The 12,628-nt window shown below is 39.3% G+C and overlaps 1 protein-coding gene across 1 annotated transcript; it reads left to right on the top strand.

Annotated features, from left to right (window-relative positions):
- Nucleotides 1-1,162: 1,162 nt before the first annotated feature.
- On the top strand, nucleotides 1,163-12,568 carry LOC148063504 (solute carrier family 25 member 36-A-like). The gene is made up of 7 exons (XM_087810964.1): nucleotides 1,163-1,587; nucleotides 2,722-2,886; nucleotides 3,446-3,523; nucleotides 5,759-5,859; nucleotides 9,399-9,465; nucleotides 9,530-9,819; nucleotides 10,743-12,568. The coding sequence occupies exons 1-7, from the start codon at nucleotides 1,547-1,549 to the stop codon at nucleotides 10,934-10,936; spliced, it is 936 nt and encodes a 311-aa protein (XP_087667090.1). The 5' UTR covers nucleotides 1,163-1,546; the 3' UTR covers nucleotides 10,937-12,568.
- Nucleotides 12,569-12,628: the final 60 nt, after the last annotated feature.

Below are 12,628 nucleotides of genomic sequence, written 5' to 3'. Positions count from 1 at the left end.
AGGTAATGCTGTCCAACTTAACTGGTTCTGTGACTTAGTTTGCAAAGTGAAACTGATTTAAAAGGAATGAATGAATTTCTGGCACGAGATCCAACCATGAGTTGCATGAAAAAGCAAAAAAGCTAGCAATACTTTATTTATATTCAGTCATGTAATGTTTATTTGCTTTCTTATATTACTTACCTTTACAAAATGGGGGTTTGTGGTACCCCAGGGCTCAGTACTCAACCCCCAAACTGTTGCTCATTAATGAAATTTGAGCAATACAAAAAATATGAACCATAGTCTATTTTTCTTTGGTGATAGAGAGAACACACAGGAAATAATCTACAGAGATGAAATTTAAGTAAGTAAGTAATTTATATTTGTAGAGCGCTTTTCCAGACCAGGGTCACAAAGCGCTTAAACAATCAAACCAATACTCACTAAAATATATACTTAAAAGGTCACGAAAAAAGGGGGAAAAACACAGGAGTTCCAGAAAATCAAGGAAAAAAACTGCACAAATAAAAATGTCTCCAGATGTTTCATGAAGGAGTCAGTAGATCCATCAAGCGCGGAGAGAGAGGAAGATCGTTCCAAAGCTTCATGTGATGTTTATTTGCTTTCATATATTACTTACCTTTACAAAATGGGGGTTTGGTGTACCCCAGGGCTCAGTACTCAACCCCCAAACTGTTGCTCATTAATGAAATTTGAGCAATGCAAAAAAATATGAACCATAGTCTATTTTTTTGGGGTGATGGAGAGAACACACAGTAAATAATCTACAGAGATGAAATTGTTTTTTTTCCAATAGCCACAGAAAATACAGCAATTTTTCATAAAAAATAAATCAAAAATAAAATAAGAACAAGAAAAAAGAGAAATAAAGAGAAGATGATACAATCTAAGTCTAAAGATAAAGATAAAGAACATAGATCAAAGAAAAATAATAAGAAATAATATTATAAACTGCACATGTTTGTAAATTTCTCTGATCGTTAACCAGTATCTCACGACACGTGAAACCACCTTTAAAAAAAAAAAAACGTAATTAAAATATATAATCTGCCCAGAATGTCCAGTCCCGTGAAAACTAAAAAAAAAAGTTATCTTTTCATTAACTCCATTCTGAGCATGTGAACAGTGCGCGATCGCGTGACGTCACCGACGCAAGCGACCCAATCACGGAGCTCCTTCAGCAGCCTATGGGCGTGCAGTCAATACTACGCTCAGAACCTCCTTCTTCTTGCTGCAGCGATGAAAGCCGAGGACGGAGCTCAGGCATGTCAGTGACTCTGACACATTTAACGCCTGCTTCACGTGGACCTGGGAACTCTTGACTCGCCTGTCGACCTGTGCGTCCGTCGGAGCCGCCGTGTCGAAAAGGGAAAAAAGACGACGACGCTCGCCGCTGCGTGAGAAGACTAACCGTCGGCCTTTACTGTCGCAACGACGTTTTTACATCCCCGACTGAAGGAGAGACTCGCCGGGACCACAAGCCCCCCGCGTCCGAACCAGCGACCCCCCCGAGGTGCTCCCTCGACAGAGCATATGCTAAAGAATGAGCCAAAGGGACACATTGGTTCATTTGTTTGCAGGAGGGTAAGTTCAGTGACATTTATTTATTTATTTATTTATTTATTTTGTTAAAAACTCACTGTAGCGTGGCTACTTCCTGTTAGCTCTCGCTTTTCCAACAACGCGATTAAAACGTGTTTGTTTATTAAAATGAATCCTAAAATAGCTTTCGATATGTATATTTAGCAAAACAAAAGTATTATTTTGGGGGTTTACGATGATGAAATACGTGCACGCTTTTACTTTGTAGTGTTGTTTTTCCGGTTTCACCGTAGGTTTTACTGACTAGCTTGATGTTGTGATGCCTTACAACAAAGACGCATTCATCGTCTACTTCCTAAAATAAAACACGTGTACTTTAGCTCTTGTTGGTATATAAAACATGTCAACATGAAGAAACCCGTTTTGTTGTGACCTTAACGTTCATTTTTTTTTGTTTGTTTATTAGTGTTTTGAAATTCAAGATGTGTATTGAAGAATCCCCGTCTCTTAAGTTCACACCTCACCTCACCCCATGTATTTAAATAATATGATGCTGAAACCCGATTTCAATGATAAGTCCCAGTCACTGGCTGCAAGACTCGAATGTAGGGCAAGGGTCACTGCTGTCTGTATGCATGAATGTGGGTTGGTCCTTGAAAAGCAAATATAGCCCCTGCTGCTGGACGGTATCAAGCGTCTGGCCATCAACAACATCAGATTTAGAAACATTTTATGAAAAAGAAAGGTATACAATTACTTGTTTTTCTAAATAAGCTCTCAATATTCACTCAAATCAGCTTGAAGGTCATGGTATATACACAAAAAATACCAAAAACTTAAGTAATTCAATAAGAAATACAAAATAATCTGTTCTACTCTGACAACATGAGGGCCACATAAGGGCCCCTGGGTTGCGTTTCGCTCACGTCTAGTCTAGTTTGACGCAGTTTTTCACGTGACCAGAGATTTTAAGTTTTAAGTTAAGTATCGTGTTTGTGTAAATGAAAGAGAGGTGTGTCGACACGTGCCGAGATGTTAACGGTGTTTATTTTTCGATTTGTTAAAATGTCAAACAGGATTTAAATAGATGTCTGACATGCTTGATCTCAAACTGTTTGTTTGTCATGGCACGTGACTTCTGTTTCTCGTCCCCCCCAACCGCTTATCTGTTCATAGATGTGGAGGAACAGTTGGTGCAATATTAACTTGTCCTCTGGAAGTGGTGAAGACCAGGCTGCAATCCTCCTCGATCACGCTCTACATCTCTGAAGTCCAGCTCAGCACTGTAAATGGAGCAAGTGTCGCCCGCATGGCTCCGCCCGGACCCCTGCATTGTCTCAAGTGAGGAGAACGACTGTTTAAACAGTACAACCTATTTATTTACTTAATGGATATTAAAGAAGCTAAATTCAGGTCTCCAAACTTGGTAAAATGGGACGTACCAAATATGATTTGTTCCATTTGATCTCATGAACATTGACTGTGCAAGCAACATTAGCATTATAAACAGTAGCAGGTCATGAGGACCTGACTTTTTATTTATTTTGCTACACGTTAATGTTCATTTTATATCTAGTCATTTATTTTCCCATTCCCATCTTCCTTGCTTTGAATTGTGTTGACAACATGGCTATTTTTGGCCTTTATTTTACAGTTACAGTATTGAGAAGCTTCTTGGAAAACACTTTGAAGTGGGCGGTGACACAATGACTGTTCAATTAAAACCTGAAACAGCACTTTTTTGAGGCTGTAAAGGTCAAAACAATCTTAACCTTTTTTAGTTAAATAGTAAAGTCTGCTAACCATTGAATCGGTATGTAAGTTACTGGGATTTCCTGCTTAAATCGAATGAAAAAGCAAAACACGTGAGGATCTAATGGTTTTTTTGTTGCTTCTGAAGGTTAATCCTGGAGCGAGAGGGTCCACGTTCACTCTTCAGAGGACTGGGGCCCAACCTTGTAGGCGTGGCACCATCCAGGTATGTGTTTCTTGCTGTCACTGCTGTAAATATTATTATAGAGTATTACGACATATCAAGCTCATGGTGTCCACACATCTACGCGACTCATTTCCTTCATCACCGCTGAGTGTGCATTTTCTCTGGGATATATTTACTTATGAAAATGTCCGCTGAAGCCGTTGGGTCCCTCACAGTTTAAATCCCTTCAGTAATGAGCAGATTAATTCTGCTCCAGCATGGTTATGGTTACGTAACAACATGAACTCAGTCCACCGTCGTCTGGACGAAACAGAAGTGGACAGAAGCCCACGGTGACGCCACGGCCATGTGACTCTTGTTCATAACAACACAGTACATTGTTTACCAACATCTTGTGACTGAAATTGTTTACCTCTTATTGTCTTTTTTGGGTCATTGCTAATTACTCAAGTGATGGGGGTTTTGGAACAGCTTAAAGCTTAACATTTGGCCTTCATTGTATTTCAAGCCGGTTTTTTAACTCTTGTATTATATTAGTTTTATTGTTGCTTTTAAACACAAAAACAACAAAATCTTAAATTATATTCTAGTACTGTTGCATCTCCCAGTCCTTCCCGTGTGGAACAGTATCATATTTCATGCCAGAATCATCTGAAACCCTGCTATAAATAATTTAAGGGGTTCAGCACTGTCACTAGTTTATTGAAATTATGTTTCCTTTTTACTTGCATGTGAAGCCTGTCACTGATAGGTGCCACTGATTTTCTTTTTTTTTCTAAACCTTGCGTAATCTCATCGTCAAGGTGACCCAAAAGCCCAAAAACGAACGCGATTCACCTTTACCCAAAGGCAACACAATGGATACCTCAAACGCATTCGTTTTCGTGCCTGAGCTAACGCAAGGGTAAAGGCTTTTGGCGAGACGGACATTTTAGATGGTGAATCTGCTATCGTACTGCTTCCCACTCACTGACACTTTCCCGAGGCTCACGTGCTGATCAGAAATGATATGACATGATCTTATCTGCACGTGTCACTGGGACGCTCCAGTGTTTTTCCTCACAGTGGCATGCTGGAGCTGGAAGTTAAAACTGTTTTGATTCCAATGGGGGCATGGTTCACTTGGCAGCTATTGGTGACACAAATATTTAAAATGGATCACCATGCTACTTTATATACACAAACACTCACTTTCATCTGTCTCACGTGCGGATCAAAAGATAATGGCTTCATAGTCGTGGCAGGGTCACTTGGTTCATTTTTTTCTATTCTAAATTCAATTTTTGTAAGGAACGGCAAACAAATGATTCAAGTTAAATTGTGTGTTTCCTACTTAACACAATGTTGTTTACTATTTAACCCCTGTGACCCGCAGTCGTGGGGGTCGTTCATACTACCACATCCGATTTGGTTTGGAACAAACTGGGTTACCTTGACCCTGAGACAATCTAAGCATTAACTTAATCGCAATGACGGTGAAAATGGCTTCCTTTTCGCAAACCATTTGAATTGGTGGGAAATAACATCCTGCCTTATGTTGTCATGATTGGAATGTACCATGGATTGTTACACACAGAATTGTGTCAATTTTCAATCTTTGTCAAAACCTCAAATTTATTGAATCTAAAAGAAGAATGTTTAAATGGGCTTATAAGTGATTTGACAGACTTTTTTTTTTTCTATAACTAAAAAGTTTAGCTTCTCTGTCGATAGAAAACGAATAACATTTTACATAGTATGCATCTGTCAAAACTATATTCAGGTTTTGGGCATTAATAGTTTTTAAGTGCCTTTTTGCACATTAATATGTGAAAACTGATATTTCAGCTATATTGTATAACAAAACATGTAAAAGATACATTTATTTTCTTTGTGGTGGGGTACATTTTAATATGTTTTCAGCTAACGTTCAGTGGTTTTGGGATTTAGTCACTTTTATTTGTATAGCGTATGCTGCACGACTGAGATGTGGGTTCAGACTTTGAGCGATCTAAACAAAAAGGTGTGTGTCTGGTTAATCATAAAGGTGTAATCTGAGGCCCAGTTAGAAATGATTAGTTTCTGCTGTAGATAGATTCAAGCCTAGTATAGTATTCTCACAGTATCTTGTTTATTTTTTTTAGTTCCAAACTTAATGTTGAAGTGACACAGACCAAAGCAAACTGTATAACCTGCCGACCATGTTTTTGTTTTATTCCCCTTTCCCACCTTGAAAAGTATGTCTCAATCATCCCATTGTTTTCACTTTTAACACGACTGTCATTACCTCCGAAGGGCGATCTACTTTGCTGCCTATTCTACAGCCAAAGAGAAACTGAATGCGGTGCTGGAGCCCGACTCCACGCAGGTCCACATGCTGTCTGCGGGGATGGCAGGTAACGAAGCCTCGTCCCATCGTCTGTCTGTCGAGTGTGTTTATCTCTGGACTCGTTCTTCTGCCATTAATTTCTCTGCCTGCTTGCTAAACGCCTGGTAACTGGATGTTTCTTAAAATGAGACTCGTAGTCAGTTTGACATCAAGAACAGTCAAAGAATGCTAAAGTTAAATTCATTCTTTTTGGTCAGGAATTCAATAGAAAGCACAATTTAAGACTCTTAAGGATCTTGATAGATTTTAGTTCTTACGTATAACCTTTAATAAAAACACTAACATTTTCTATTTAATTTTAAGTCGTAAAGAACTAAATTGAGTTCTTTCACTTCTATTAATAATACTAAACTGGTGTTTGGTGTTTGAACTAAAATGTTTTGTGTTGACTAGGTTTCTACTTGCTTTGCAACCTGCATTTTCTGGTCCTCAAAGTTTAGGTTGTGCTTTCCTCTTACTCTAGTCCCATTGTTTTCCCACTTTTTTTCTATGCATTTTGAAGTTAAAAAACCTTCTTAGAGGATGTTTAAATTGCTTCACATCCCAGTTGTTACTCAAACAGTGTGGTCTGGGCCCCCTCCTTTGCTCTGTGTGTATAGAGGAGAGAGCGTGGCCCACAATGGTCGACCGGGGCCCCTGGCACTCGGGCGGACGCGTCAGGTAGCACCCCATTTCATTACACTGGTGATGTTTCTTTTTGTTGCTGCAATAAGAATGTTGCTTGTCGCAACGCTGGTTTGTAGTTTTAGAAACATCTCTTTTGTTTAGTGGATATTGTTGCTGTCTAGTATTTTTAATAGTCATCCCCACCTGATGTGTCTGGGCAAACTCACACTAGAGATGGTGAATCATTTACACATTCAAACGAGTATCTTTTGAGAACCTTAAGATGGTTTTATCGATAGAAATAACAACAATAGAGAAGAGTATGGTATTACCTTCATGTGTTTGAAGGTAGTCCTTAAATCAGGACAATTGGTGTTTGCAATAACATCTAAAATATAGTTGAATCTCCTTAAAATTTGCCCTTTCCCATTTCAACCATCGAATAAGTATACTCAGCCTTTTTCATAGTAACACTTACGTGTTTACAAGATGACATGTGACTCGTCTAGAACAAGTCTTAACACTTTCATTGAGACTCCCTTGAGAGTTTTCCCATCTTTGCTGCGTCATGTCATGACACGTCCTGATCGACTGACCTCCTTTTGAAGACTTATTGTTACATTTTTGTTTGTTTATGGTTAGATAAGGTTCCGCAATTCAGTTATAAATAATAGATGCAAAAGGTTGTTTAGAAGTTTGAAATATATTTTAACTTGTATCTCTTATAAATAATTAAAAACAAAAGGCTTGACATGAAATAAGTTTACTAGAATGTAGGTATTTGTGGTTATTAAATATATTAAGTATTAGAACAAAACTGGTTCAATAGAAGATAAACACTAAATTAAAGTTTAACTTGGGGTTAGCAGTGAAAACAAATTAATGTGATACTAGATAATAGAATTACAATTATTCAAAATACATTTTCATTCATTTTCTTTCGGGATTTTGGCTCCATTCACAATTAAGTCCCCATGGCTTAAGCTAATTATTGTGATAAGACTCGCATTCAAGTTAAAGTGTCATTTGTCAATTATTACCTCTTTAGTTTAGACAACATAATGATGCAAACATTGTCACATGACTGAGACCTGCACCTTTTATGAGTGAAAAACCATGTTTGTAAAACAGGGTATCCTGAGCGCGGAGGGCAAACGGCAGAAACATTTAGATGCACTTGAAAACCAAATAGTGGATTTAGCAACGCAGTGCTAACATGCTAGTGTGAGTGCGCCCTCCGTCACGTGAGTTGTTCCATCAACACGTTGGTTAATACATTCCTAACTTAACCCTGTCACTGGACCAGAAGCGTTACAGATTTGTAAGATATTTGTCTTCTAGAGCTAGAAAGACCGTTGAACCAGAGATTGAAAATCTGTTGGAACTATTTAAATACTAAAAACAACCAAAAATTAATATGATTTTACGACCATTATTCATGTTTTTCTCCAACACCCTCCACTTGTCCCCCCACCATTGATTTAGGTAAAACTAATGATTGTTTACGCTTCACTTTTAAGGTCATTTTTTTTCTGTTTGTAGTTCAAGAGTTTGCCCAACAATTCTTTATCTCTCTCAAGATGAAGGGGAGGGCTGGTCAGGGTCTCATGTCGGACCTGTACGGAGGGTGGGGTGGGTGTGACTGATGCTTGTGTGTGACTGTGGTACAGAAAAGCCTGTGTCTATTTTAGGGCTTTACTGTAAAGCCTTCACCCCTGCGTGATTGGGTGGGACAACCCCCGCCGTCTGAAACCTCCCCCCCTCAAAAAAAATCTGCAGGCTACTAGCTGCAGCGGGGAGGAACTGGAGGAGCTTTGCCCCTCCTTCGTGAGTACACGCTATAGATGCTACTCTTCTTCTTCTTCATCTTCTTCTCCTCCTTGTGTCCAACTCTCTACACCTTCATGTAGGGCTTTGTGTCGCACTGACGCTTTACATGTGATGAACATCTCTTCATCGTCTCCTCTAAACAATCGCCACGAGTCTTGGGCCGTCATGTGATGTCATTGCACAAGAGGCTCTGTTTGTAAACTAACACGCTACTAAATAACATTTTAAACTTCTATAATGGTCAGAAAACCATTATAAATGTATGAATATATTTATTTGTACTTGTAGCTTGTTGATGTGATCAATCGATCTAATGTTTCAATTATTTCTATAAATCCATTTAGCGAATACATTTTAGCGTCACAATTTTTCTACTATACGTTTAATGTATAACAATTTCCAGAAGGAGACCTCCTGAGGGATCAATAAAGTTTTACCTTACCTTACATTACCTTATGTTGAAAATATCTTCAAAAAGGACCCGTTGTGCCTGTTTGAATAGTTATTAACCGTGTTTAAACCATCTACTTGGAGATTAAACTTCATCTAATTACAATATAAAATGAGGATATTCATGCATTTACCAATATTTTAGTTTGGAATATGAGGCTACCTTAGCGGGTAACTCTCGCAAAGGATCATGGGATTGATATGGCTTTGCAATAACTAGTTCTTTTAATTAAACTTGAAGCTAACGAAGAGTCTCGTGAGATTTGTTAAAAGCACAGTTGGGCCCTTTTAAGCAGGAACAACTATAACATTAAATGATCATGTGTATTCATAGCACTTTATAATGCAATAATATCATTTATAGTACTGTATATTTAGTTTTCTTTAAGATGTCTTGGAAGAATTGGACTCAAAATAATCTTCATCTGCATTTATCATCCTTGGACACGTCTTAGTGTCTCTGAGTTGAAGAGTTGAGAATCATCACAGTGTGATGGAGCCATGTAAACAAACTTAGATAGTTATATCCACCTATATAAGTATGTTTTCTTTAGCTAGTGATCTGTCCTCTGTCTTTTAAAAAGGACAGATACAATGTCAAATGTTGAATGTGACGTTGAAGTACACGTCTCTGAAATTCTGTATTTCTGAATATTCCAGGCTTCACGGCCATCACAGCCACCAACCCTATCTGGCTGATCAAGACCAGGATGCAGCTGGACTCGAGGTGAACACTTTTGTTTTGAACGTTATTTCCCGGATCAGAGTCATGACTCTCCGAACGTCCTCAGGCACAAAGGTGAAAGGCGCATGAACGCCTTCGAGTGCGTTCAGCGGGTGTACCAGATGGACGGCCTGCGCGGGTTCTACCGGGGCATGTCCGCGTCGTACGCCGGCATTTCCGAGACAGTCATCCATTTTGTCATCTACGAGAGCATCAAACGAAGGCTGCGTCAGTCGAAGGCGCACGCCGCCGTGGATGAAGGCGAGGGGGCGGTGAAGGACGCCTCAGACTTTGTCGGGATGATGCTCGCGGCGGCTACTTCTAAGACGTGTGCCACCACCATCGCCTACCCACACGGTGAGCTTTGACACAACACCGCTTACTGTCTACACTCACGATCCAGGGGTCCCTCGTTTATTGCCAGGGTTGGGTTCTGAAACCCACACGCATTAAATCTGCAAAGTAGTCAACATTAAATGTTTCGTTTGCTTTAAATTGACTCTATAACTATGACCTGAAAAGCTCCCTTGATCCCAACCAATCACAGCTTTCCATCACTTTTGATAGAGCAACGTAGGATTTAAATACAGTATTGTCGTGTGTAGGGTACAGAAGAAGAAGAATTATGCAATATATTGTGATACTGTAGGAACAAGGATATATTTGTAGTATTGTCCGAGCACTTGACTTGAATTTACAGACCACATTACTATTGACGAAAGCAGTACTGTTTTCAGCTTTTGAAGCTGCTGGAGTCGGCTGTATCCTCTCGTCCTCAGCCGTCTTTGGGATCTCGCGGGATTTCATTGTTTCTTTAGCTGCAGCTAGGATGCAATATCTTCCACTATCCAGCGGAAGATTAATTAATTTTACATATTTGATTTTAAACACACTTCTTGAACTGTAATCCATAAAAAAAATGCGGTTAAAAACAAAATTTGATTTTTAAAGTAAAGAAAAATCGAATATCAATACAGTTTGTGAAATGAATCACCATTACGATATTTTCAAATGCTAGTAAAACGGCATCATGGGAATCCACTGTTTTGTTGGCACCATAAGTAAAGTGGGTGCAGTAATGAGTGCCACCCCCAATTCTTTGGGTTGAAGCTTGTTGAAGTTCATCTTTTGTTAAAGTATATCGCGTGATTATAAAGAGCTTTGCAGTCTCTTACTAGTATATATAATATAATACAATACAATATAATTGAAAATGCAATATCATGTGTATTTCCTGAGAGTTAAGAGCCGACAATAATCCAAGAATGTCTGTCTTTCAGAGGTGATCCGAACACGGCTACGAGAAGAAGGCACCAAGTACAAGTCATTCTTCCGAACATTACTGACGGTGCCGAAGGAGGAGGGATACCGGGCTCTTTACCGAGGCCTGACCACACACCTGATCAGACAAATCCCCAACACGGCAATCATGATGTGCACATACGAAGTCGTGGTTTACCTTCTGGGCCGTTAGCCGGTGCCGATCCCCATGTCATTCCCGTGTGCAGAGACTTGACGGAGCGTGGCAGAGTGAGAACAGTTAGAATCAAACATGAAGACCAAAGTAAAGCTACTGACACAAAAAAAAAAAAAGGCGTAGATGAGCGTCAAGACCTGCCGTTTTATTTATTTGGATGTGATGTCGGATAGATGGAGCTGCAGGTCTTAGCACTTGCGGATTAGTGGGGACAGTGAGCGAGGCATGAAGAGGTCGAGCACCTTAGAACATGGTACCTCAAAAACGAAAAAAAAACTGCCTTAAGAGTGTTCTGAAGAAGTAATGCTGGCGGACTAATGCAAGTAACGCTATAAAAAAAAACAACATGTTTTTCTGCTAATTTTCTCCTGGATTGACTGAAGTAGTTTCCCAGTTCCAAACCATCTTCACGCTCGGGTCAAATACAATCCTCCGTCTGTCCCCACCTCTCCAACCGGTTTCTAATGAATGGAATTCTGCTCATGACCCAGTGCCTGGTGGCAATGTGCTTGTGTTGGGAGTTGCCTTGTTTCTCTGGTGCACACTGAGGTGCTCGCCGCCCAGTTAGTGCTCTTCGCCTGAGAGGGAGAAAAAAAATGAAGACCAACTCGAGACCGTCTGCACCGAGTGGAACCGACTACTTGAAGATAATGTAACGGTGCTGGGATTCATTGGAAGGATTCATCAACTACACCACCTGTTTCAGCGAATGTGTGACGTCACATCTGCAGTCATGCATGTAAAATAAATCTACACTAGACCCCCCCCTTCCTTCACGTCGCGGAATATTAATCCATTTCCCTCTCATGTCGGTTTCTCTTCTTCCTTCCAGTGGCTTCCAACTGACCTAATAACATGCACTTTTGTGGCCTTCAGGGGCCTTTCGTTTTGCAATTAATTGCGTGGACAGTATAAAGTGTACATGAAAGACAAAAATGTATTTTGCAAAATAGTTCTTATACTAGATATATTGTACAGTATATTGTTTCCAGTAGTTGTGAAGAATGTCGATTTTTGTGTGTTTGTAATTTTATGTATATGCATATCCTTTATCTTGAAGTTCATTTTCTGCTTTTTTTTCATTTTTTTTATGTGCAATTAAGCTTTGTTTGACACAGATTTTGACACTTTTTTTTTTATTCTGTGAAACCTAAACTGTGATGTAAGCATCGGTGCTTACAAGTATTCTAACAAACGCAGGATGATTCAATGCTACATTTGGGGGTAAAAAAAACAAACAAACTGTAGATTTCTTACTTCAATGCTTTATTGAAAAGAAACGCAACATTGGTCTTAAAAAAAAATCTTGCTTATTTCTAATAATTACTTCCTGCAGTATTATCTCTGACCGTCCACGTGTTACAGAACCACGTCTTGGTTCTGATGGAAGTTTTCTCTTCTCACATCTATGCGTTTGATACTGTCGTAGGATAGCTGCTGACTCATCGATTTGTCTTCCTGTCGAGCATTAATAACTTCTGTCCACAATTGCTGTAATACTTGAGGTCAAATTACCAAAACTTGACTTTAAAAATACAACTGGACTGATCCGCCACTGGATTCTAGTGGACGGTTTGTTGTCATTTGTGTGTTTGTTTTAAGCATAAATAAAATAAAATAAAAATCTAACAGTCTTTTGTGTCCTGTTTGTATTTTAAGTAGTGTACTTGCGGAAAATTGACACAAGGG

The sequence above is a fragment of the Callionymus lyra genome, chromosome 16, assembly GCF_982586985.1.
Source record: "Callionymus lyra chromosome 16, fCalLyr1.hap1.1, whole genome shotgun sequence".
NCBI lineage: Eukaryota > Metazoa > Chordata > Actinopteri > Syngnathiformes > Callionymidae > Callionymus > Callionymus lyra.
The sequence above is the reverse complement of the archived record's forward strand: the minus strand, read 5'-3'. Positions and strand labels throughout refer to the sequence as shown.